The sequence below is a fragment of the Cnephaeus nilssonii genome (genome assembly GCF_951640355.1).
Source record: "Cnephaeus nilssonii genome assembly, chromosome: 19".
NCBI classification, from domain to species: Eukaryota; Metazoa; Chordata; class Mammalia; order Chiroptera; family Vespertilionidae; genus Cnephaeus; species Cnephaeus nilssonii.
In genome coordinates, this window is record NC_137090.1 from 4,578,811 (window position 1) to 4,605,861 (window position 27,051).

The 27,051-nt window shown below is 57.8% G+C and overlaps 1 protein-coding gene across 1 annotated transcript in view; it reads left to right on the forward strand.

Annotated features, from left to right (window-relative positions):
* The first annotated feature begins 432 nt into the window (after window positions 1-432).
* The window catches only part of SDK2 (sidekick cell adhesion molecule 2), a 212,894-nt gene continuing 186,275 nt past the window's right edge, over window positions 433-27,051 (forward strand). Inside the window, exon 1 of the mRNA XM_079799164.1 lies at window positions 433-831. Coding sequence (XP_079655290.1) covers window positions 705-831 — 127 coding nt within the window. The 5' untranslated portion in view covers window positions 433-704. The remainder of the gene's footprint in view (window positions 832-27,051) is intronic.

Below are 27,051 nucleotides of genomic sequence, written 5' to 3' on the forward strand. Positions count from 1 at the left end.
CGCGGGGGGCTGCGCGCCGGGCCGCGGGACCCGCAAAGTTTGCTGGCCGCCTGGGTGCCGGGCCGAGGGCGCGCGCGGGCCCAGCGCCCCCCGGGGGGCACCGAGAGTTCCCGGATTGAGCGCCGGGGCAGCGGAGCCGACCGGGGTGGCTCGGCCCCGGCAGATGCCGCCTGCAAAGTTAGAGAGAAGAAAACTTCAGCTCCGGGGAGGTTCGGACCGCGATGCACACCGCGCCCCCCGAAACCCGCGTCCCTGAAAGAAGCCCCGCGGCCGCGCCGGCCGCCGCGCTCGGCTGCTCCAGACTGGCCCCCAGGGCCCGGCGCCGGGAACGACGGTGACTGCGTCCGCCTGGACGACCCAACCAGGGGGCGGGGAGCGGGCGGGGGGCGGGCAACGTGGCCACGGGAGGAAGTTTCCTGAAGTTGTCCTTTCATTGCGGAGCCCGGCCAGCGACCCGGCCGAGCTGCGGAGGCCTCCCCGCCGGGGAGGCGAAGTCGGAGTTGGGGTTCTCGGGGAGGAAGGCGCCCCGAGTCCGAGAGCGCGGCTTTTCTCTTTCTCTCTGCTCGCCCGTCGCCTTCCGGGCGCGCCGCGAGGAGGATCGAACTTGGACCGAAGAGGACTGGGGAGCTTTGGGGTCCCCGGGGCTGCCCCTCCCGGGCATAGACTGCCCCGGGCCAGAGCCACCTAGACTGTCTCCCGGGACGATGGCAGGGTACCGGACCCCCCAGGATTATAACGGTGCGGAGGACCCCCTACACTCCCACACCATGTGGGGGCTGCTGATCTGGACTCTGCTGGCCCTGCACGGGATCCCCCAGGCCAGAGCGCAAGGTAGGAGGGCCACCCCCACGTGGGGATGGGGAGGGGGTACGAGGAAGGGGCGGGAGCCGCTGGCCTCACGGTGGCCTCCTGGACACCCGGCTTCTTAACCTGGGCAGAGCTCTCTCCAGGGAGTTTCGGGCCTCCCTCCTCGAGTTTTGGGGCTCTCGTGGCGGGGTGGGGCAGTGTTTCTGAGACTTGTGGCTTCCGAATGAGGGAAGGTATGGTCCGTGCTGGGAGGTTGCCTGGGGAAGGCTGAGAAGAGCCTTAGATGAGTTTGGGGGGGGGGTGTCGCTACTCCCCACACGCGCTATGGGTACCCCACTGGGCCCACGAGGGAGGGGCGCGCCATTCCGCGCGGGGCTCAGCGCCCGGCTCTACCCAGATCCTCAGGCCGGGCTCCCGGTTCCCCGCTCAGTGTCAGCGGAGGGCAAGACCCTGCCTGGCAGGCGCCGGCCGCCCCAGGGCCTGGGAGTGGCCTGGGAAGGCGGCGGGAAGGAGCCCAAGGCGAGTGCTGGGTGCCGGGTGGCAGCCGGGGAGGGAGATGGACGGGCCTGGCCACGTATGGAGCCCGCGCCTGGCTGCCTGGCTGCCTGGCCGGCTGCTGGGGCTGGGGCTGAGGCTTCGGTTCGGGCTGGGAGCCCAGGTCCTGGTGCAACCCCGGACCCACAAGGGGGAGGTGCCCAGGGAGTGTCTGAGGCCCCCTGCGCTCCCCCCCCCCCCCCACCTCCCCAGGCACTGGGCTCCTGCCTTTGCCTTCAGCTCCACCGGCCGCTCAATTGTCTCTGCAGCCGCTGCTCTGACCTGGAGCAGCCTCGGCGGAGAAGGGCTGGGGGGCTTTGGGTGGGAGTGTTAGGAAGGATGAGGAGGTGTGACCCGCACCGCCCCCCCCCCCCCTCAAGAGGGCGGGTGCCCAAATGTCCTCCCAGCCCCCTGGCAGGTCCCAGAAGGAGAGGGCGGCTGCACCGGCGCTTCCTTGCTTTTGGGGTTCACAGTGGTGCCCGCGGTGTCCGAGCGGCGCCTGCTGGGGGCGGAGGGAGACAAGCCTGGACTGAGCGCCACGGCTGGGGGCTTGGCTTCCCCGCTCTCCGGGGCTTGAGGGCGCCTGCCCCTCCTCCCTCCCCTCCACGGCTGCTCACCTGCCCATGCTGCACCCTCCAAAGGGGCCCCACTTACCTCTGGGGTTGCTGAGCAGGGGGCGGGGAGGGAGAAAAGAGGGGGCGTACCTCAGGGCACCCAGAGTCAACCCAGCCAGAGAGCCAAGATCAAAGAGATGAAAGTAATCAGCCCTCACGGGACTGAGGGGAGGGTTTTACAAGGTAATTTACGTTAAAGCACTTAGAAATGTTGTTAACGGGCCCTGGAAATGTAAGGTAATAAAAGTTATGATTATTTTTATGATCTTCATAAAACCTTCCAGCAAGCAGGACCTCAGAGGTCGGCGTATTCTAGGAGCCATTTAACAGATGGGAAAACTGAGGCCCGGGGGCATGAAGTGACGTGACCGAGGCTGCGGGGAGATCTGGGGGCAGAGTCAGGGCAAGGTTCCAAGCCCCTCTGGCCCTGGGACCAGGACCCTGCGCAGCTGGGGTGGGTTTGTGGGGTCCCAGGAGGGCTGTGAGGCTGCTGGAAGAGGAGGGGGGCACCCCCCAGATTTGCTCTGAGATGCCAGTGGGGTTCCCAGCCGAAAGCCAGGAAGGGCTCACTGGACACTTGAACTTCATTACTGCACAGACTCCAGCAATGGCATGATGGCCCTGGCCAGGTGGCCCCCTCGTTCCTGTCCCATCCAGGCCCAGGCCCCTAGACCTCCACACCTGTCCCCTCCACCTCTGTCCCCTCCACCCGAGGTCAAGATTCCAGCATCCTGCTGAAGGCCAGGCCGCCTCCTGGCCCTGTGCCTCCTGGGGGAGGGGCGGCCTGTCAGAGCCCTGAAGGTCTCTTTGATTGATTCACTCCTGCTCCTCCTGTTTGCTGCCTGTTGGAGAGCGCTGCCCAGGTCCCCTGCTGCTCCATTTGTGCTCTCTGGTCTGAGAGAGAGCTTCCTGCCCCCATGAGTACTCTCCATCCTTTTGTGTCCCGGGCAGCAAACCATGCAGGGGATTGTGGGAACTTGGTCCCGGCCCAGGTTTGGGGGCAATGTTGCATTTGAGTTGGGGGGTGGTAGGGGCAGGGGCAAGCCAAGGACTGGGGGTGGGGGGGGGAGCTTTCTTATCTGCTTTGGGGTTAGAGAGTGGAGTTTCTCCTGAAGTGTCCTGTCGCTAACCCTTGGGGTGGCTGAGGCCACAGCTCTGTGAGCCACTTCTGAGCCCAGGAGCCGCGTTCTCCAATCATGACACAGAGTGAGGGACCGAGCATGGTCCTCCCTGGGGCCAGACCTCCCCTGGGTCACTGCCAGACCTCCTCTAGCCCCAACCTAGTGTTTTCCAGGGGCCGGCCCCGGGCGACATCACCTCCTTAGACCTAAGCCACCACCTGACCATCTTCCCTTCAAGCGGATGTCACACAATTCACACTTATTTCCCAGACCCAGTGAGTGACGTGGTAGAGGGAGCAGAGACCACCGAGGGTTGGAGGTTTTGCCTGGCACATAGATGGTGCTGAAGAAAGGGTCATCGTGGGTGTTATTATCAGTGTCTTTACACTCTAAGCCCGGGTCCACGGGGAGGGGTTCCGGGCCACCCACCAGCTAGGCCTCGGATGCCTTTTTCTCACTCGCGGCCCTTCCTTTCCTTCCTTCGGTGGCTGTCTCATCTGGAACTTAACAGGCGCCCGCAGGAGTTTTCATGGTGGGCATCCCGAGGAGGCTGGCAAGAGGGCGGTAGCAGCCCAGCCAGCTGGTCTGGAAGGTTCTTTCAGGAGAACAGTGCCTGGGCGAGGGACGGGAGGGAGTGTGAGCTGAGCGAGCCAGGCAGTGGGGACCCTGGGTTGAGGGCTAGGAAGCCCCAGCCCTGGAGGCTCCAAAGGGAGAAAGTTTAGTGCGGCGAGCTAATCACAATGAAAGCCAAACAGCACGCGAGGGAGCAGGATGAAAGTTTAATTACATGGTGTGGCGAAGCTGTAATTATTAATTACTGACAGCAAAAAATAACTTATTGATCAGGGCCTCTTGCTAATTACCACGAGGCCGAGTGTCATGCTTGCCCGGGGCTCAGCTGGTTTGTGTCAAAAGCCCCACACGAGGGCGGGCCGGGGGGCGTCCCTGTTCCCCGTGTCCCCTTCTTCCGGGACCGGAGAGGTGGCTCTCCACCCCGCACCCCTCTCTCCCTCGCCCTGTGCGCCCTTGGCTTCAGCTGGGGGGGATTCTGGAACATGCTGGCTGTGGTTAGATGAGCGACACAGCTTGGTGCTGCTGTTCACCTCTCTTGCCCGGACTAACCAGACTCAGGACCCCCACCCAGAGTCCGAGTCACGCGGGCAGCCTGCACCTGCCTCAGAAGCCCTCTCTCTCATGCATTTGCTCGGCAAATATTTATCGACCGCCTCTCCCCTCTGTCCTCTCCTGGAAGGCGAGCGTGGGGCCAGGAGCTGTTCCATCGGGGAAGGGAGGCTGGGAAAGGGGCCAAGTCCTTTAGAGCAGTCCTCTGTTTAAACAGTGCCCGACCGGCCGACTCTAAAATGGTGTGTTCAACGGGATTGGTATGCGTTTGACTTTGGACCACGGGACGCCGTTGGGCGGTCAGCTAACCGGTGAAGGAGAATGAGCCCGTTCTCCGTCCGCAGGACTAACGTGAATCCGCGCGTTCGACTCGAAAGAAACGTGAAACGTCACCCAGTGCTGTCCTCTGCCCACCCACGGGGCGCAAGTAGCCCGCCGTCTGCTTGGATCCCCCCGGTGACGGAGGCCTCACTACCCGACGAAACAAACTGCTTGTGAGACAGCTGTACTCTGTGTTGCTGAGCACATTGGCCTCCCTGTGGCGGGTTACCCCGGGGTTTGGCTGCGGTCGGAGGAGTCCTCTGATTGGTCGGATCCTCCCTCTCCATCCCTCTGACGCCCGGGACCTCGGGGAGGCAGGAGACTGAGTTGGAATCGATGTTGGGCGTTAGGGTGCTGCCTGCGGGGTTTCCAGCCCGGCTTCCCCTGGGGCACGTTGCCACCGCCGGCCTAAAGCGGCGGGAATTAGTCATCCTAATGTGGGGCCTTGGGCTGCCAATAGCAACAAATGGGCCAGCAGCGCCCCACGGCCTCCCCTGGAAAGGAAAACACGCCGGGTTGCCCAGACATCCCGGTTGCTCCTTGTCCTCCACCCCCGCTGGGAGAAGGCAGTGCCCGCTCAGTGGTGCTGGGCAGGGCCAGGCCTGGGGAAGGGAGGGGGCTGCCCCCCCTCGGCCCATCACTCACCAAGCCAGGTCTGGCCCTGGGCGTCCTGCGAGGCCGGCTCCTTTAGGTAACGGGGGTGCCACGTGGCGGGTGGCTCCCAGTCTGGGTTTGGCTTGAATCCTGCTTCCACCACGGAGCGACCCTGAGCTGAGGCTGTTTTCCATCCGTAAGATGAGGAAACAGTTAAATATAAGTGTGTCTACCTTCTAAGAGTTGGGTGTGGGTTTTTGTTTTGTTTTCTTTTACGTTAAATGAGATTATCCCAATCCCCTTTTAAATACTCTTACGTGTTTATAATGTGTTGGCCACAAGGTATGAGGGTGCCATCATCCACACCCCCTCCCTCCCCGCACTCCAACATGTGAGTAAACTGAGGCTCAGCGTGATTAACCGCCCAAGACCCCTCAGCCAGAAAGTCGAAAGGTCGGGATGTGAACCCAGGGCTCCGTGGCCCCGACACCTGTCATCTTCCTGCGGGTCCGGATGCCCTCGGCCTCCACGCATCCATCACTGGTGTCTTCCCAGGGAGGGACGCTCGGACAGCCATGCTGGTCGTCGACCTGGGCTGGTGCAGGGGAGGCAGTAGAGTCTGGAAATAACCCAGGAATTCTGGGTCCTCCTGGCTCTTGCCTCCACCCGGGTTGGGGTCCTCACTGGGCCTTAGGTTGGCAGAGTTCAAGAGGTCAAAACCGAAACCCCTCTTGCCTCTGCTCTCCTTTCCCTGTGCACTCCCTGGGGCTGGGGTGACCTAGAGATGTTTGGGAGGCTCCTTAAAGTCACGTGGGGCATTCAGGACTGGCTTGCTCGTGTATGAGCCACACACATCTGCACTGAAGGGGATGGGATGGAAAAGCGGTAAGAGTCTGATGCCACAGAGGAAGCTGCCGGGGACCCAGCGAGGTGGTGAGAATGTGATGATGTGATGATCCTCAGGGGAGGAAATGTTTGCCATAACTCGCCCTATTTAGGGGATTCGGCTCTGGGGTGGACACAGATGACTCTCAAGGACCTGCTGGAGCCAGGACCTGGACCCTCCCCACAGGGCACCTCTGTGGACGTGCAGATGCGCAAATGAGGGAGGCAGTTGTCCCGCTCAGAGTCTGAGGGATGGTCAGAAATACGGCCTAAAGCGGTGGGCATCAGTGAGTCTGAGTCCGTGATGAACCTGCTTCGGACTGTGAGAGCCAATCAGAATGTGCCCTCAGAGGGCCCGGGTGGGTCAGCACAGGCCTCTGAGGAGCCTGAAACAGGGACGACTCCCCGGGTTCAAATCCTGCTTGTCATTTACTGCGTGGGTGACCTTGAGCCGACCTGTGTCTCGGTTTCTTCATCTGTAAAATGGGGACAAGAGTGGCCCTTACCTCATCGGGTGGTGACGGGGTTTAATAAGCTATGCTAAGCATTTAGGACAGCGTTCCCTGTACAGTAAGCACTGGGTGAGAGTTTGCCATTGACAGTATTGTCCTCTTGGCGTCTGGGAAGCACGGCCAGCTTTGCCATTTGACTGGTGCCCTGTCTTCAAACGCCTCTGCTCCCTTTCTCTCTCATAGACCTGCACCCACACTTCCACTATTAGGGATTTATTTATTTGGCAAAGTGGTACCTGGCTCTAGCTTAAAATGCAGCTATGCCACAGAGCACCCACATAGGCAGCTGTTCCCAGCTCTGACGGCCTTATGTGATTGTTTCTCCTGGGTCCTTGCATAAAACCTCACGTCTGTGGGCATCTCTCACAGACATCTCCTTTCCCCTTCACCCCCACCTAGGAAGCAGCTGGGCCAGCAGGCATGAACATTATTAACCTTATTAGCATCAAAGTTCAGAAAGATTAAGTCACTTGCCAGGATCACGTTCCATGTCAGAGAGAGCGAGCGCAGGTCAGCTGCGTCTGAGGCTGTGGCTTTCGATCCAGACGCCCACCTTCTGGAATGAAGGGCTCGCCGTGCTGCTCGGGGACTCGGGAAATGTCTCCCGTGACCACGGGCTTCTCCGCAGCTTGGGTGGGCCCGGGGTGCAGCCCGATGGCCTCTCTCTGTCGACGGGAACTCAGAGCCCTCTCTTGGGGCCCCATCTGCTGTCCCACGGGGTCTTGGCCACAGGATCTGAAGGCTGAGACCTTTCGTGTCAGCCCCCTCCTGGCCGGCTTCACCGGCTGGCTCCCCGACGGCTGTGGTACCCGCACCAAGCCCTGCACCCCCGGGCCCTGTGCAGGGCTGCAGTCCCCCCTCCACTCCCACTGCCTAGCCATCAGCACCCTTCCCTCCTCTCTCCCGCTAGCTCTTCCCCCCAGGACCAGGGCTGCCGGCTTCCTCCCGGTGCCTGGAGCGCTCAGGGTGCCGATGGTCTAGATGTCTCATTTGGCACTTTGGCCTTGTTGATGCTGAATTATCTTTGAATGTCTGTGTGACGGATTTCTTTAATTAGAAACTCCTCGAGTTTAGATAATAACCCTTCATCAACAGGGATGGAGGTATTAGACATAAATTATCGTTCCCAATTAACAGACTTCACCCTCTAAAGAAGGGTCCCACAGGAGTAATAGTGACGTCGGGGAGAAGGTAACAGGCTTGGACACTGTGTGGAACTCAGAGACCAGGACCGATTCTCCTTTAACCGCCCCCCCCACCCCCATGTCTTCACCAGGAAAATGTGAGGCATAATTATAGCATTTCCAAGCTCTTCCTGACGGACTTCCTGATGGACACAGGTAGACATGTGTCCTGGGGGATCTGGCCACACAGCCTGAAGCTCTCTTCTACCCACACTGCCTTTTCCTTTTTAATATTTTAAGTTTTAAATACATGAGATTTTGCATTCCATCCTTTAGTCTACCTGAAATCTATTTCAACACACAGAGGATATGTTATTTTTAATATGTGTATTGATTTCTAGAGAGGAAGGGAGAGGGGGAGAGAGAAACATCAATGTGAGAGTGAAACATAGATCGAAACATCGATCTGCTGCCTCCTGTGCATCCCCAACTGGGGATCGAGCCCACAACCCAGGCATGTGCCCTGACTGAGGACTGAACCAGCAACCTTTCGGTGCACAGGACAACGCCTAACGAACTGAGCCACACCCACCAGGGCCACACAGAGGCTATTTTAAAGCCAATTAGCGCTGCGAGAAGATGTGGTATTTCTGCCCCATGGCTTCCTGGACCTTCAGGGATATATGTCAAAACTCGGTTTTGAAAGACTTGAATGAGATGATCTCTTGAGTCACATCATATTTAAGAGTCTAAGATACTTTGCACGCAATATATATACTAGAGGACTAGTGCACAAAATTCGTGCACTGGGGTGGAGGGGGCCCTCAGCCCAGCCTGCACCCTCTTGCAGTCCGGGAGCCCTCGGGGGATGTCCAACTGATGACTTAGGCCCCTCGTGGGCCTAAGCCGTCAGTCGGATATCCTTAGCACTGCCAGGGAGGCGGGAGAGGCTCCCGCCACCACTACTGCGCTCACCAGCTGTGAGCCAGGCTCAGGGCTTCTGGCTGAGCGGTGCTCCCCCTGTGGGAGTGCAATGACCACCAGGGCAGCTCCTGCGTTGAGCGTCTGCCCCCTGGTGGTCAGTGCGTGTCATAGCAACCGGTTGTTCTGTCGTTCAGTCGATTTGCATATTAGCCTTTTATTATATAGGATAATCTCAACCATTTGCACTTAGACTTTTCTATAATCTTTTGTACACATACCTCCCCCTAAAGCAGTTGTGTCCCCAACATAATTGACCAGGGGCCACCGTAGCCAGCCACCTTGACTGGTCTCTGGCAGTGCCTTCAAGGGTGAGGGTGTGCGGGTGAGGCTGTCTGTCCTTCCCTAGGGGGCCCTGCTGCTGGGGTGGTTGGCATTTTCTGGGTCCTCTCTTCGCTCAGCCAATCTGCTCCGTACGTTAGGGAACTTGTCCCTGGACCACACCATTGTATCGTGACTGAAGGAGTTGAGGGCAGGGCCCTGAGTGAGGCCTGAAGACTCTCCTGGCAGGAGGTGTCTGGCCCCGTGATAACTATGTCCCCTGCAAGGGGCCTTTTGCATGAGCACGTGGGTGCCTTCCAGGAGAGCCGGGGTGACCAGAAGGCCATCCTCTGGCCAAGCAGGGCCTTTGCTTCCCTGCAGCAGCTCCAGCAGCCCGGAGCTCCGTGCCCTGCCCATGCAGCACTAACCACATGTTCTAGGTCATCGGTTCCGCCCCGCCCGATGCCTCTCGAGGCTCTGGAGCTTCCAGAAGCAGACTCCATGCCCTCCCAGGCCCCATCCACGGCCGCCTTCCCCAGCACCGTTGACGCCTCTCGCTGCCCTGACTCAAGGACTCAGCACTCGGTCGGAGGAGATGCTGCTGGCTGTGCCCGGCGCTCACGCCTCCCTGCTCAGTCAACCTTGAAGACTCCTCCCCGTGGGCAGCCTGCACGTGGGCTCTGCCCAGCTCCGGCCGCTCAGCCAAGTGGCCCTTGACCTCCTCCTTTGGAGCCCCTTCTCCCAGCCCTGGCAGAGTGAGTGTAGGCGGGGAGGGGAGCCGGCGGGCAGGCCATCGGGGGCCGGCGCTGCCGAGGTGGGCGGAGGGGAGTTCGAGGGAGCGCTGCCCCCCAGCTCATTATCCGGCTGTGCATCACCGGATGAAAGACGGTTGTTGTCAGGACGGCGATAAACACGCGGCTGTCAGTGCTGATGTGATTGCACTAATGAAGAGAAGTCAGCCCCGGCGAGAGCGGCCGCTCCCTGCTCTGGCTCCGGGCGGCTGGAGGGATCTGTCCAGGGCCCCCTCTCCCTGCCCCAGGAGGACAGAGGTCTGGGTGCCAGGAGAAGAGAGGTGTTGGCGCATAGCCCTGTCCTCCTAAGGCCTTGGTGGATGAAGAACCTAGAAGGTGCTGGAAACCTCCAGGAAAAAGGGATGTTGTTTGGCCGCAGGGTGGGAGGGAGGCTGTGATACGGGGCCCGGGGCAGCCTGGGCCTTGGGCAGAGATGTGGACCGGTCCGGTGGGCTGCGGTGCTTTGATGGCTCAGCTGCCTCCTGTTGCCCTGGTGGAGCGCTGCCTTAGGGAGGCGTGGGGAGAAACACAGGCTCATTGTCTGCAGCCCCTGCCTGCACCTCGCGCCACCTCGCCAGCAATGTTAGGACGTATTGTCTGTCCAGGAACTTGGAATGTCCAGCCCAGGGTGCGGGGACCAGGCCTTGAACTCCGGCGTGTCTTGCGCCTCGGCTGGGGCAGAGCTCAAGGCGCCCTGGATCCTGAGCCAAGCGGAGCGTTCAGGAAGCAGAGACGTGCCTCTGAGATGCGGATGGAGGGGGGAAGGGCGTGGCCCCGTCATGGTGCCAGGGATTGGGCTCCTGGGGAGTGGAGGAAGGCTGAAGGATTGAGGGGTGCCCTTGCAGCTGGGGCCTCCGGGGCACATTCTTGGCCTTCGTCATCCATCCACACATTAGGGTGACTTCGGAGCTCCTAGCAAAAGCTGCCTCAGCCAGAGATAACTTCATTCCTGCCCTTCATCGCCCAGAAAGGAGGCCTCTGGGCTGGAATTCTGTTTGCTTTTAAGAAATGACATTGAGCCCGGCCGGTGTGGCTCAGCGGTTGAGTGTCGACCCAGGAACCAAGAGGTCGCCAGTTTGATGCCTGGTCAGGGCACATGCCTGGGTTGCAGGCTGGATCCCTAGTAGGGGCTGTGCAGGAAGCAGCTGATCGATGATGTTCCTCATTGATGTTCTATTCTCTACCCCTCTCCCTTCCTCTGTCTCTAAAAATCAATCCTCCTATATAATAAAAGGCTAATATGCAAATTGTCCCCTCGACCGGGAGTTCGACTGGGAGTTCGACTGGGAGTTCGACCAGGGGGTGGGGCCGGCCAGACCTCACCTGTGCACGAATTCGTGCACCGGGCCTCTAGTAAAAAAAATACATATTTACAGGACAGTGTGAAAGAAGGTAAGAGATGGTGGGAACCAGTGATGGGGGTCCAGAGGGGTCACCTGAGAAGCTGCTCGGAGGAGGCTTCCCAGAGAAGGTGACCTTGAAGCTGGGGTCATGTAGAATGGTGGAGCCCTGCCTTCCTTGGGGAACACTAGGGGCTTTGGTTTTGGTGTGCCATAATACGCCGTATATGTTTAAAGAGTAAAACGTGGTCATTTCGGACGTGTGTGTGTGTGTGTGTGTGTGTGTGTGTGTGTGTAATACCTGAAATTACCACCAAAATCAGGATAACACATCCATCGCCACCCAGCGCTTCCTGTGTCCTTCCTAACCCTTCCCTGCTTTTTTCTTCCCTTTTCTCTTCTCTTTTTAAATGGATATCCAATGGTTCCAGCTTTGTTTTTAAGAAAATAGTCCGTTCACCGCTGAATTACCGCTGCACCTGTCTTGGAAGTCAGTTGTCCGTATATATACGTGTGGGTCTATTTCTGGACACTCTCGGCGGCTTCATTTGTCTGTCTGTCTGTCTGTCTGTCTGTCTGTGCAGCAGTGGCACGCTGTCTTGGTTACTGTTGCTTTCTGGGAAGACTTGAAACCGTGTGGCGATAGCTGTCTGACCTCTCTCTCAGCGTTGCTTGGGCTGTGCTGGGGCCTGTGCGTTTCCAGATCGGCTTAAGAATCAGTTTATCTGTCTTCAGAATCCGTTTACTGTGCGGTATGAATTTTAGAATCGCTTTTTGTTTTTTTCCCCAAAAAACTCCTGCTGGGATTTCCGGTTGGGATCGCACTGATTATGTAGGTGAAAATGAGCACGCCCATCTTGACGGCATTGAGTCTCCCCGGCCTATTCTTCAGTTCTTTGGTTTCGCTTAGCAACGCGTCGTGGGTTTCAACAAAGTACAGGTTCTGTAACGTCGCCTGTCAGATTTAGGCCTAAATATTTCATGGTTTTGATGCAATTGTAAATGTTACTTTTTTTTTTATTGCGACTCCCAGCGGCTCGTCGCCACGGCTCGGAAACAGTTGATTTGGACACGTCGGTCTCGCACCCTGGACTTGGCCAGGCTCGATGATTAGTTCTGGTAACTTTTTTGTCGACCTCATCGGATTTCCTGTGCGCCTGATCAGGTTATCTCCGAATGCGGGCGTTGTAACCTCTTTTCCAACCTGGATCGCATCCGTTCCTCTTTCTCGGCCTGTTACCCAGCCGAGCGCCTCTGGGAGGGCTTTGTTTTCACCCTCTCCATTGCCAAGCAGCAGGTATGGGCGGCAGATTCGCACCTGAGTGGCCGCTAACCACTTGGGTCAGACCGTGCTTAGCCACCTTCTTGAGTGGCTTGCTGAGAGGTGGCCCCGCCCTCGGGATGTTAACACTAAGGGACGCTTGCTCTGCAGGTCATCAGTCAGCTCCTGGTGGGGAGCAGCACACAAAAGCACGGAGACTCCGGTCTGCTCATATGTGTGATGAGCACATGTGTGTGTTTGGGGTTTGGGGTTTGGGGTCCTCTTCCCTGTACCCCTCCTCCGGCCCTAGATCCTGGAGCCTCCCTAGGAGGCAATAGATGACCCAAAACTATAGGGGAACTCAGACAACCACTGAGGTCAGATTACAAAGAGCTCCTCGTTTTATAAAGGAGGACGCGGGGCCAAGGGAGGTGCCCCGAGCCACAGGGCTTGGGAGCTCGGGACTTCCTGCCCCTCCGCAGGCTCCGCCCCACGCAGGTGCAGGCGTTCCGGCTCTCACCTTAGCTGCACAGCTGGCCCCTGGCAGGACTGTGGTTTCTCAGGATGGATGGAGCCTTTGCCACGAGCCAGACGTTGTTCTAAATGCTTTACATGGGTTGTTGGGTCCTCAAAACAGCCCTGTGAGGAAGCCTGCTGGCCCCATTGTATGGATAGAGACGGAGCAACTTACCTAACGTCCTGTAGCTTGTAAATGGTGAACTCGGGAATGGACCCAGTCGGGTGGGAGCCTGCGTTCTCAACCACGGGACTGTGCTGGAAGCCGGGGTCCCACCCACAAGCCCGCTCCGCCCTCTGCTTCCCTCTAAACTGCGGAGGAACAAAATAGCACCCCGTTTCCATGGCTGCTAGCACCTGGCCTCGCTCTGCGCTTACAGGCTGCCTGACCTTGGCCAATTCCCCTCGCTTTTCTGAGTCTCAGTTTCCTCACTTGCTAAGTGTGGACTTAACACGGACAAAACTCCCTCACCCTCATGGGGCTGATGGGAGGGTTGTCTGATGGGATATTAGAGAGCAGACCTAACATGGAGCCCGGCCTGTGGGATGTTGCTGTGGGAGTCAGGAGCCCTGTCCCACCCCTTGCCTGTAGCCCTGACCCATCTCCCCAGGCCTCTGCCAGCCTGTCACAGCCTCTGCCCGTGACTCAGTGTCCATCCCCCTGGCGGCCCCGGGCTCCTGCCCACTCTAGCACCCTGGGGTCTCCATGCCTGTTTCCACGGATCAGGGCACTCACAGCACCCCACAACTCAACTCACAGCCAAGGAGCTGTCGCTGAGAGAGATGCAGACTGATGGGTACCGTCACCATCGTCATCATCCCTCTTCCACTGAACCTGGGCTCCATTGTGAGACCTGCCATTACTGTAGGTGCCCCTGCGAGAGGAAAAGAGGCTGCTGTTTCTCCAGCAATGAGGCGCATGCCGGCTCTGGAGATGTGAAATGCCTTTGGAGTCCCCGAGACTGGGTAATGGCCGCTATTTATATAATGTGCACCCTCCCTTCCGAGGGCCCCGAGTGCATTAGTGCATTTAACCCCCACAGCAGCCCCAGGAGTTTGGATATGACCATCTTTTTCTCTTATTATTGTTGAAAGTATTATACATGTCCTCCTTTCCCCCCCATTAACCCCTTCCAGCCTGCCCCCATCTCCCCTCACCCTAGGCCTTCACCACCCTATAGTCTGTGTCCATGCGTTCTGCACATCTACACTAATAAAAGAGAAATATGCAAATTGACTGTACTTCCACGACGCCCATCAACCAATGAGGAGTGAGTATGCAAATTAATCCAACAAAGATTGGTGGGTTAATTTGCATACACAGGCGCAGAGCAGCCGGGCAGGGCAGGACGCCTGCTATGATGGGGAGGGCGGGAGCAAAGGGAGCTACAGGAGTGTTGCTCCAGCCGGGAGTGAAGACTTGCAGGAAGACTTGCAAAGCCAGGGGAAGGAAGGCCTATTCTAGCACAAATCTTCGTGCAACAGGCCTCTAGTATACATATACAAGGTCTTTAGTTGATTATCTCCCACTCACCCACCCTCCCCCACCTTCCCCCTGAGATTCCACATGCTGTTCTGTGCTTCCATGTCTCCAGGTCCTCTCTGTTCACCAGTTTCTTTTGTTCATTAGATTCCACATATGAGTGAGATCATGTGATACTTGTCTTTGACTGACTGACTTCACTTAGCATGATACTCTCCATGTCCCTCCATGCTGTCCCAAAGTGTAAGAGATTCTTCTTTTTTTACAGCTGCATAGTATTCCACGGGATAAATGTACCACAGCTTTTTATCCACTCATCTCCTGGTGGGCACTTGGGCTGTTTCCAGATCTTAGCTATTGTAGATTGTGCTGCTATGAACATAGAGATGCATACATTCTTTCTGATTGGTGTTTCAGGTTTCTCAGGATAGATTCCTAGAAGTGGGATCTCTGGGAATATCACCATCGTCTTGACCGTAGATCAGGCCAATAAAGTTGGTTCAAAAAATTTAAGATGCTCCTGTGGGCCCCAGCAAGGCCACAATGGGGAAAGGGCTGCAGGCGTATGAGGCCACCCCTTAAGGTAGACTGGACACTGAATCCTAAAACCCTGGGGGACCCACCATGGACCGGGCTCCTGGGGCTGAGACCCCAAAGCTCCAGAACACTCTCCCCTCCCTATTACTGTCCTCCCAGAATGCACTGGGCCTGGTGAAGCCGCTCTCCGTCCTGCCCCAGGCCCCGCATTCCTCCCTTGGCCCTGCCTGATGCCAGCACCTGTCCTCCAGGGACAGTGGCCCCCAAGGAATGAATGCTTGGCTTGGCTTCCTCCCCTCGGAGCTGCGACTCCCAGCCAGGCCAGGGCTTCTGAACCAACTGCACTTGGCTCTCCTCTCCTTCTTTGGCCAATTCCAGAAGCCAAGCCCGGGGCTCGGCTCCAATTACACGGGGACCCTGGGACCGGCTGGCACAGCTGAGCGCCCTGCATCTGCCCAGCCCGTGGGGTTTGGATGGTGTTGGGTGGTGGTTTCCTTGGAGAGGCCAAGGCCCTGAAGACAGCTGGCCCCTCGGGTCCCCTTCCCAGCCCTGGCAAACCCATTATTAGTCTGTCACCACGAACCCAGGAGGACATGGGAGCCCCTCGAGGCCTCCCGGAGGCACCTCAGAAGGTCCTTGCTCGTGCCTCTCTGTCTCTGCAGTTTCCATTCGCATTCCAGCCCCCGGGCTCGGGCTGCGGGGAGGTGCGGGCTTGCACTGGCCTGCCCGTCAATCACAGCTCTGACTAGCTCAGCGCTGCCTGGTTACCCCATAGGAACAGCCCTGAGCCAGGGTCCGGCCGGCACCATCTCTAACCACTGGCTGGACCGCTGACATAATTTGCAGGGCCCGGCGCAGAATGAAAAGGCGGGCTTCTCGTTAACAAAACATGAAGAATTCCAAGGTGGCCCGGCCGGCATAGCTCAGTGGTTGAGCGTTGACCTATGAACCAGGAAGTCAGGGCACATACCTGCACTGCGGGCTCGATCCCCAGTGGGGGGCGTGCAGGAGGCAGCTAAACAATGATTCTCCCTCATCATGGATGTTTCTATCTCTCTCTCTCCCTCTCCCTTCCTCTCTGAAATCAATAAAAATATATTAAAAAAACAAACAAAAGAAGAATTCCAAGCTGGTGGCAGAAGAGCATTAACCTGAGGGTGGGTGGGCTCTTCTAAGCACAGGGTCCCTGCGACGGCTGGGCCACTCGCCCAGGAGGCCGGTGCTGCCCACTGGTGAGACCCTCCAGGGATCCCCGCCGCCTCTCCTGGCCTTGGCCTCCAGGGTCCTCTGTTCCTGCTTCTGTCTCCCCGGGGCCCCCGCTACCTCTCCCCGGGCTGAAAAGGCAAGGGTCTGTCTGGTCTCAGGCCCCGGGGTAAGACGAGGTGAGGCAGGGCGAGCAAGCGTGGCAGCTTCTCCAGGGAGCCCGCTGCCGATTTTGTCCAGATCGCCTCGATCATCGCGGGCAGGACAATGGGGCAGAGGGATCTGGAATTCAGCCCCGTGACTCGGGTGCCTGCTTGTCTGGTCCTGTCTGGTATGCGCTGCCTCTGTCTCCTTATCCCGTGAGCAGCTGTGAACAAAAGCCGGTCTTCACAGCCCGAGCTCACCGCAGCCAGAATCCTGGGCCTGCTGCCCGTTGAGCTGTAGGACCTCAGCTGGACCCTCAAGCTCTTCCAGCCTTGGTGACCCCATCTGTAAAATGGGGCAGCAATCCATATTGCTCAGAAAACGTTAATCCTCCAGTTCCCTCCTCTCTGTGGACTGACTAACTTTTAGAGTGAGGTCTGGAAAATCCTTCGCCACACTGGGTAGAGTCTCCGACCACATTCTGCAGTGGCGTGGGGCGTCTGGCACACAGTAGGTGCTCAGGGTAGAGTCTCCGACCACAGTCTGCAGTGGCGTGGGGCGTCTGGCGCATAGTAGGTGCTCAGTAAATACCGGATACTACGTTATTAGGTTGTGTCTTCCCCGGGTTAAACCAGGTTAATTCAAGCTTTTGGCTGCATCCGTGCTGTGGACCACCCCCCTCCCCCGCCCGCACCCCCCCCCCCCCCGAGCATCAGCATCATTGGGAATTGGCTGCAAATGCAGAATCTCAGGCCTCGCCCCAGAGCTGAGGAGTCGGCGCCTGTGTTTTAAGATCCCCAGGTGATGTCTGGGTACCGTAAGGTCTGGGAAGCATGGGAGCTCATTGGCTGCTGTGGTTTTCCTGAGAGAAAATTGGAGAGGGTAGAGGCCCTCCTAAGATTGCGTCTAACACTGGTCTCTTCTGGTCCCAGCTCTCTCTGCTCAGAGGGCGGTCCTGCCCCGTTCCTGCCCTAGCAGAGAGGGCTGGGAGCTGACCCACCCAGTCCTCCTGGAAAAGCAACCGGAGGAGGAGGAGGAGGCCTGCTTGGTTAATGGTCCGTCTGCGGTGCCGTCTTTGATGCGGGAAGGAGAACATGAAAAGGAACCGCCTATTAAATAAACAAAACTGAAAATTCTCCAGGGGCAAGTACCGGGGAGCTCTTGTGGGCAACGGATCGCTTATTGAAGGGCAAGTCTCTCCACCGCGTGGACCCGCTAAACATTGGGGAGGCGGAGCCGCCCACGGACCCGCAGGCGGGGTGGGGGCAGCAGAGAGAGTCGGGGTCCCGGTGGAGGTGGGGTGCCGTGGAGTTGACTTGGTAGTGGGGTCAGTCCCACGGCATTAGGCTAGATCTGTGACTCCCTCCCTGCCCGTGCCTGCCGCCCCCCACCACTGCTGAGGGCCCTGGGCCGAGTTCCGGGATTCCTGTACCTTCGCTCAACCAAGTGACGGGGCCTCCAGCACTCGGCAGAGCAGTGGAGAACGAAGCTCGGGATAGGAGCCAGGATCCTGGGGTCCGACGGCCTCCGTGGCTGTGGCCAAGCAGCCTAACCTCCCTGAGTCTCAGTTTCCCTGCCTGTAAATTGGGCTGTAAATTGGGGACGGTACTGCTTGCTTCGTGAGGCTGTTGTGAAGATTAAACAAGTTCTTATTTGTAAAGGTCTCAGAAGAGCTTCTGGCATATAGTTAATGCTACGTAGGTGTTTGTTCAGTAAATCATATTTTATTATGACCTGTTAACAGCGAAATCATTTATTTGTTAAATAAATGAAACGGGAAGCAGTCCTGGTCATCATGACTCAGTGGTTGAGCATTGACCTCTGAACCAGGTCAGGGCATTGCGGGCTCGATCCTCAATGTGGGGCGTGTAGGAGGCAGCCAATCACTGATTCTCTCTCATCATTGGTGTTTCTATCTCTCTCTCCCTCTCCCTTCCTCTCTGAAATCAATAATATATAAATGTTTTTTTAAAAGGTGGGGGAGGAGATGCCGTTCCCCCTGGGAAGATCAGGAAGGACTTTGCTTGTCCTATATCCTGTAGTTCTCTGAGCAAGAAAGACTGTGGGTTTTCTATTGGATTTTTTTTTTTAGATGAAGTTCATAAGACGTAAAATTAGTCATTAAAAGTGAACATTTTAGTGGCATTTAGTACATTGACATTTTCATCACTCCCAAACAGAACCCCATGCCCATAAGCAGTTGCTCCCCATTTTCCCTCCTTCCAGCTCCTGTCAACCACCAGTCGGCATTCCATTATCCTGGGATACGTCATATAAATGGAGTCATACAATCTGTGACCTTTTGTGCCTGGCTTCTTTCACTGGGCATAATGTTTTTGAGGTTCAAACATGTTGTGGCAGGTACCGGTACTTCATTCCTTTTTATGTCTGAAAAAATATTCCACCGTATGCATAAACCATAATTGGTTTATCCATTCATTGGTTGATGGACATTGGCATTTCCCCCCCACTTTTGGGCTGTTGTGAATAGTGCTGCTGTGAACGTGTGCGCACGTGGGTTAGTTTGGGTATCTACCCAGTTCTTTGGATGGAGTAGGAGCGGAATTGCTGGGTCATACGGTAATTCTACGCTTCACTTTTTAAGGAGCTGACTGCCTCCCAGTTACTGGACCATTTCATATTCTCACCGGCGTTCCCAAAAACTCAACCAAGTAAATGTAAGGCTCTACTTGGCTTTATGGAGGGATTCATAAACCAGGCAGTAACCCATCGAGCAAACAGAGGCTTCTTTGGTGTACAAAACGGAAGGCTTTTATAGGCAGAAATGGGGCAGGACAAGGAAGTCGAAAGAGTAGATTATTTCTGGCCAGGTCACCTTCCCTCCGGGGGGAAAGGAGGGGGTCTTATCGGGCAGATCGCTCCTCTAGGGCTGACAGACTGATTGGTTTAAAATTCCACTCCTGAGAGAGGCTGAGGCTGAAGATAGGTTAGGGCCAACTTGACCGTTTTTCTTTTGTTGTCTTATCCAAGAATCCATTGCTAAATCCAAGGTCATGAAGATTTAACCCGGTGCTTTTTTTTTTTTAAAGAATGTTACGGTTTAGCTCTGAGATGTGGGTCGCTGATCCGATTTGTGTTGGTTCTCGTGTGCGGTGTGGTGTAGGGGCTCCGCCGCCTCCTTCCGCGTGCACATCCCGTCACCCCAGCACCCTTGGTTTGGAGACAGTCTTTCCCTCCTGAGGGTCCTGTGCTCCCGTGGAGAGATCGATGGGCCCGGGGTGCACGGGTTTGGTCTTGGACGCCCAGCGCTAGCCCATCGGTGTGTGCGTCTGTCCGTAACTGTGTTGTGTGGGAGGGTTACCTCTCTGTGCCTGCTGACTGCGTGCCGCCTGCCCTCAAGCCAGAAGCCATGAGACACGGGAAACTCGCTTCGTGCCACGTGCTTCTCCCAGCATCACCCGCTGGCTCGGCTCCACTCGGGGGCCTCCAGGAGGTTGCTCCTGTGTACTCTGCCCGGAGCTGGAGTTGGTAGCTGAGGGGTGGTCTCGTCCGCTGTGCCAGCAGCGGGGTCTCCACTCCCCTCTCCGCCTTTTCCTCCCATTGCTTTCCTCGCCGTCTAGAGAGAATGGCAGAGGTGAGGGGAATGGCGTGTGACCTGCCCAGGTGCGTTCCCTGTAGAAGATTCCTTGCTGGGCCCGTGTTCCATCCCACGAATACAAGGGCAAGGGGAGTTGATTTTCTTTTTCTAAAAATATTTTTTTTATTGATTTCAGGAAGGAAGGGAGAGGGAGAGTTAGAAACATCATGGATGCAAGAGAATCATTGGTCAGCTGCCACCTGCAGGCCCCACCGTGGGGATCAAGCCCACAACCCGGGCGTATGCCCTGACAGGGAATCGAACCGTGACCTCCTCGTTCATAGGTTGACACTCAACCACTGAGCTACCAACTCAGGCTGGTTTCCTGACCTCTAACTCCCCCTGCGCCATCCCAGCACTAAGTGGACTCGAGATGGACTCAGGAGAGAAGTTCTGTGTGTGTGTGTGTGAGAGAGAGAGAGAGAGAGAGGTGGGGGGGGGGGGGACTGCCCCCTTTTCCTTTCAGGCCTCACACTGTGCCAGGCATGCAGTAGGTTCCAGTGGCTCCTCCGTGAACGATTTAGTGATTGTGACGCTAGCAAGGGAAAGGAGCGGATCCTCCGAGAGTCCTTCTGGCCCCCAGCCCTCGGGGGCTGGCCAACCCCTGCCCCGGGAGGATCTTGTTTTGGCAAATGGTAAATGAATCCACAGACAGGGAGGCACAAGTTGGCACCAAGTGGCCATTTCCGCCCCAAGCCAGAAGCAAGACTTTAAATGTGGCCGCGCAAAGGTGTATGTGTGGGTGGCGGGGGGGTGGGGGAGTGGGGGTGCTAATTAACAGGGACATTCCTAAGAATCAGAACTGTGTCATTTGCAGGCTAATGAATGGGTCTCGCTTAGCAAATTACCATGTTCCGTCTTCACAGGTGAGGAAACCTGCTTATGGGATCAAGGTCTCCCCGGTCTGCCTGGGATTAGTTTAACCACCTCTCTGTCCTTCCGTGGGCCTCCCTCGCTGACCCCCGCATTCCAGGGGCCCCCCGGCTCCTTGGCATGCTGGGCTCCTTGGCATGCTGGGCTCCTCTGGTGGTTAACGCATCGAGCAGCCTGTCTGGGTTACGACTTGTTTTTCTTTGTTCTGTTTTGTCTTAGGCATCTTAGTCTTGATGTTTTCTCAAAACAGAGTTGTTGGGTTTTTTGCTCTTTTACCCTGTTCTTCCCAGACACAGTCCCGCCTGGGGGCAGGGGGATGGACTCCGGGGGGGATGGACTCCAGGTGGGAGATGGACTCCAGGGAGGGGGGATGGACCAGGCCGGGGATGGACTCCGGGGGGGGATGGACCAGGCGGGGGATGGACTCCAGGTGGAGGAGAGACTCCAGGGTGGGTGGTAGACGCCAGAAGGGGTGGACTCCCGGCAGGGGGGGTGGGTAGAGGGACTCCGGGGGGGATGGACAGGATGACTTCCAGAGATCTTTGTAGGGTTCCTCTCATTCTTGTCCTTCCCTCCGGGAGGCGCATCCAGAATTCTTTCGTTAATGGGCACAAAGTGCTTTGAAAACACAAGCTGCTGAGTGGCATGGCTCACTAATTATTTATGATTCGGAGGAGCGAGTTAATCCACCAGGAGAGGGAGTCATCTCGGCAGGGACGGTAAATCAGAAACCGCAGATAGCAGGGGCGTCCCCCGTAAGCTCCGTGTCCCCTGGAGACGGCTGAGTAGGCCGGATTGGGGCGGGGCGGGGGGGCTCTCTGCAGCCAGATAGATGGCGAGGTCTCTGGTCAGCACCACCGGGGACCTTTCCCCCACCGGCCTGGAGTTCACGTCAGAGCCAGGAGCCAGAGGGACCCCTGGGCCTCGGGCTCCTCCGTTACCTTAGAGCAAGACAGCGCTCAGACGGTCCGGGAAAGCGAAGGGAAAGCCCTCCATCCGGACAGGGAGCGTGGCCAGGGGCTGCCCCGGGACCTCCTGCTGCTGCTGAAATGCCCCCCGCCCCCGCCTCTGCAGCCTCCGCCTCCTTCGCCAGGTGCCAGGCGGTCTTGGCCACCTGCCCACAGGGTGCTCAGGCCCCTCCCTTCCTCCTTCGTTTAGTAACTGTTTGTCGACCACGTCCCACGTGCCGGGTGGGCCTGCGAAACCCCTCGTCCCAGCGTTGTTCCTTTCTCTCCACTCCCCCCAGGACAGCCTGTGTCTCTGCCCATTGCCCCCGCCCCCCCCCCCCATCCTCAGCCGTCCCCACTGGGGAAGGGGCCCGCGCCGGCCTCCTGTGTCCTCCTTCCGAGCTGACACGCAGGCCTGTGGCTCTGTGCTGGGGCGGGGAGGCTGGGGCTGGTCCAGGAGGCTTTGCCCAGCCCCAAGAGGAGAGGGCGGGGGAGGGAAGGAGCCCTGGGCAGCCCGTGAGGGTCCCGCAGTGTCCCAGGCCAGGTGGCAAGGGAATGTCCAAGTGGCCTGCGTTTCTGGCCCGCTGGCCTCTTCATAGTGATCTCGGGAAGAGGCGGTGCCCACTCCACAAATTGGACCCTGTGCCTGCTCCGTGCAGACTGGCATGTGTGTATTGTATGGGTGTATATACATGTGTGTGCATGTATTTGTGTACATGCATGTGTTTGTGTAGATATGCATCAGTGTGTGTTTGTGTGCGTGTATGTGCATGTATTTGTGTCCGTATGTATGTTTGCATATGTAGGTGTACCTGTATCTATAGATGTGTGTGTACATCTGTCTGGCTGTATGCATGTGCATGCATGTGTGTGTGTATATGTGTGTTGCTTATTTCATGTGGCTGTGTACACGTTTCAGAAATGTGTACTCGGAAGCCTGCCTGACCACCTTGCCCCAGGACCCTGTCTGCCCACGTCCCATCCTGGGCATCCCCGTGCTGGGAGCTGTGTTCCAGACCAGTCCCCACTGTGACGGACCAGACCCTGGAGTCACCTGTGGTCAGAGGAGGGTGCAGTTTGGGGAGAGCGTCTGTTTCCCCTCCTGGGGAGGAGCAGACCCGGTGCATCTGCCTCGTCCTCATCCTCAAAGTGTTGCCAGGAGAACTGGGTTCTACAGAGAAAGCTGTAGGACTCACTCCCCGGGGCAGGCAGCCTGGCCGGCCTCGGGCCTCGGTGAGGAGGGCATCGGCAGGGGCCGAGCATCGGCGGGTGCCAGGGGGTCTGGTTTTAGGCTCAGCTCCGCCAGAGGCCAGCTCAGGGCCCTCGGACAAGTCACCTTATTTCTAGGACCTCCAGTTCCCATCGAAGACAGAGAGTGTGAAAGTCACGGACTTACGGTTATCTTCTCGGTATCTTCCCAAGACTGACTAGAACCTGTTCTGTGGAGTGGACAGTTTTAGGGTTTACCTAGTGTGTGCTCCTGTGTACAGGAGCTGCTGAAATGAACACACGATGCCGGTCTGACCAAAAAAATAAAAAATATAGCTATAATTTTGATTGATTCACACTGCGGATGGCTATTGTGTTGGCTGTTGTCATTTTTTTATTTGACAATCCAAGGGAAAAGAGGTCAGGGACCCTGACTACAAAGTCAGGTACTGCGTGTTTTAAAAAGTTCTTGCGGCACGCGGTTAGAAATCGCTGCCCTACTGCGTGCACTGGGCCCCTCATGTACTCTCACTTACAGAAGTCGCTGGAACCTAGTCATTTCCTTCCCCGGGGAATCCAAGAGGCCCCTCCCCAGGGTGCCCCCCCCCCCCCCGCTCTCAGCTGCAGGGGGCTAGGCTGATGGAGCCCAGCCCTGCCCTGGTGTGGGCCCAAAATAGAAGGGAAGGTGGGGCAGCTGGCAGGGGGCGAGGCCCAGGATGCCATTGGCTGGGGGTGGGCTGGCTAACAAAGGGGTCCAGGACAGAGTGATGGATGGATGAGCACATGCCAGCGGGGGAGGGGCGGGTGGGGGTGGGGCCGCCGTGGCTCCGATTTCAAAAACCTGCCTCCCAGATGCCTGGGAACAGCTGACAGCCAGGGCGAGCGGGTGAGATGGGATTAGAACATCCTCTCCAAAGAGACCACGGCCCGCAGAGCGTGACAGTGCCGTCCCTGTCCCGCTGGCTTCGTGGCTAATTCTGCCAACCGTCTCTCTCCAGGGACCTGGGGCCTGCGGGAGGGGCGGGGGTGAGCAGGCCACTCATTGGTGTCTCCAGGGAGACAAGGCTTGGAGCCAGAGAGGGCCATGGGCTGGGAGGGTGGGTTCCTGCAAAGGTCAGCTTGTCCGGCCCCGGCCCCCTGCCCAGCCACAGGACTATGGGAGATCTTTTCCAGGGCAAACGCGTCTTGCTGTCTTGAACGCAGCAAACTCCGCAGGAGAACGGCTCCTGAGTAACTGCATGGAGGCCGAGCCTGGAAGCCAGAACGGGTACAGTCGGCCTAGGCTTGCATCCGGCTCCCCAGCATGACCTTGAGCCTCAGTGTTTCCATCTGTAAAATGGGCTCATATTTCCTTCCCTGCGGGGTTCGTGGACGGTCAGAGAACACGTGGCATAGAGCCTGGTATTTAATAAGCATGCGGTTTGCTGCCGCTATTATTATCATCGTCACTGTTTGGCTTGCCCACACGCGTACAGCCCGGCGCCAGGAGGGAGGGGCCTGACCAGGAAACAGAATCTTCAGGCTGCCGCCCCCAGGGCCACAGGATCCCCGTGAGGCGTGGAGGGGCCCGCCTGGGCCAGCCTGCAGCCACAGAGCTGCTGGGTCGCAGCCATTGGGCTGTGGTGTTTATCTTTCCCCGCTTGAAGAGGCTGCAGCAGGGGTGAAAGGAATCGATGTTTATTTTGATAACGAGTTCTCAATGCGTTTGCAAACTAATAAAATCAACTCATTAGGCTGCATATTTAATTCACAACTGTACTGTGGGAGACTCCCCTGGTGGCTGATGGGTAATACGGGCTCCCTCCAGAGATGGGGAAAGTGGCCTCGGTGTTTAAACTCTCAGTGACCTGCAGTGCTTGTCCGGGGTCCTCCCCTCCTCCACTCAGCACCCCCCCTTCCCCGGGGGGACACTTTGATCTACCCTGGGGACTCTGGGGGACCTCCCTCTGCATGAATTCAGGGGCTGGAGAAGGGGAGAGGCTGGAGAAGGGGAGAGGCTGGAGAGGGGAGAGGCTGGAGAAGGGAGAGGCTGGAGAAGGGAGAGGCTGGAGATGGGAGAGGCTGGATGGACCTGCCCCCTTAGAGCTGGCAGGGACGTGGATCCTAACATGAGAGGAGGGGGCTGGAGTGGGCGGGTCCCACAGCTGACGGGGGGACAGAGGACCCCTTTTCTGCAGCCAACGATGTGCAGACCCTGGCTGGGGTCCTTTCCACACTGCACCCCCAGGGGAAGCAGCATGAAGTCCATGGAGAGAAGGTGCCGGGACCATTGGTTTACAGATGGGGAAACTGAGGCTCGGGGAGCTTCGTTAATCCACACACGCTCTTGCTGCTGGTTAGTACACGGCACAGCCTGACCTCAGACCCAGGCCTCCCGAACTCCATGCTCGTTCCACTGACCACATGACAGTGGGTACGGATGGATTGGCCTTGGGTCTCCGGAAGGAACCTGCCCGAGGGCCCTGGTGTCCAGCAGGGAGGTGGGGGGCGGGCCCAGCCCTTTCTGTGCTGCCTCTGGCTGCCTGCAGCTCGGTCCAGGTGGCTCTGAGGATGCTCGTGCTGACCAGAGCGGCCGGGCCAGAGAGAGGGCGCCGGCTTCACCGCGGGCCTCGGAAAGTGCCGGGTGCTGGGCTAGGCCCAAATGCCCGAGCCAGGTGAAGGGTCTCTTGTCTCTCAGCGAAATCAGGGGGCAGAGAAAGACCTGAGCCCCCCTCTCTGGGCCCTGACCTCCAGGGGAAGGGCCTGGGAGAACCTCAGGTCATCTCCATCCCACCGTCTACCTCAGAGCATGACCCCAGCGCTCAGAGCCCTGGGGGACTCACTCATCGTCCCAGCAGGACAACGGCATTTCCGGGGCGCCATCACCTGGATTTCTAGTAAATGAAATTTTTCTCCGTGAGAAGAGAGGGAACTGAGACCCGCAGCCCATTTCACATCCTTTGGAGACTTTTACCTCATTTCTGACAGGTGTTCATGTGCTTCCTGAGAAGGTGGGGGCATGTCTCTCCTCCGTGCTGCATGGACCTCCACACGCTGCCTCCTTCCCCCTGACACACACACACACTCACCTGCTCACACACACTCACTCACCTGCTCACACACACACTCACACACACACTCACACACACACTCACACACACACATCCTCCCAGTCCTTCCTGGGCACACATAACACATGCTGTTTACACATATGGCATTGCACACCCAGACACATTGCACACACACACAGCAGTTGCACACAAACACACCTTTGTGCATAAACACACCCGTATGTACACACACCCGCCCCCCTCTCGGCTGCGCTGGGAGAGTCAGGAAGGCCGTCAGCTCTCTGGCTGTCAGCGTCCTAATTGCACCAAAGCAGCCCTGTGAGTCACAGACCCGGAGGGTGACCCAGATCCGACAGCCGCTGTCCCTGGGATTTGCGGCCTTTTCAGACGCGTGTGATGGGCGAAATCCGGGCTGATAGCTAATGGATTCTGTTTCTCTTTCTGTCGTCTCTACCATGGGGCAAGCAACTGCTGGGCTTGGAGTGGGGGACAGGGTGCATTTTGGGGTGTCCTAAACTCTCCCCAGAAAACACACGCATGTGCCTGAACATCCAGCATGTAGGGTCTAGTTTCAGGGGGGTTAACCCCTGTCTGGGGACCCCTGCGGGGGAGGCGGCTCCCAAGCACCCTAAGCTTTCCGTGCCTCCAGACCAGTGTGGTCCCCGGGGACTTGGCAGAGGGACACAGGCTGTCTCCCCCACCCCACCCGTCCTCTGTGGCTGGTGGGGCGCACAGAGGTGTGCGGGCACCCTTTCTCCTTGTGCCCGTGACGGTTGTTCCAGGGCAGCTGCCCAGCTGAGCTCGGCAGCTCGGCACACCAGCCCGGCGCTGCTGTAGGCCTTCTACGCTGTTCACCTTCTAACATCTGCCTGCTCATGGCCGGAAAGCAGTTGCCCACCCAGCAGGGGCTCTGTCTCCTGTGCCCGCGGGGCACTCAGTGCTCAGGAGGGTCTCCTGCTAACACCTTCTTGTGGTGGTGGGGGGAGTCTAGCCTGACTGTATTCCCCCCAACACCTGCCATCCACACCCCCAGGCCCTCACACACTTGGTACCTTCCTTTTTTTAACGTCATGTTTTATGTTTATGGTCATGCCCTCAGCAGACTGGCAGTTCCCAAAGGCAGGGGTTTGTTCTCAGCGTCCACAGTTCATCCAAATGCTTAGAACAGTGTGTGGTACACTTGGCACTGGACAAATGCCTGTTGGATGGATGGATGGATGGAC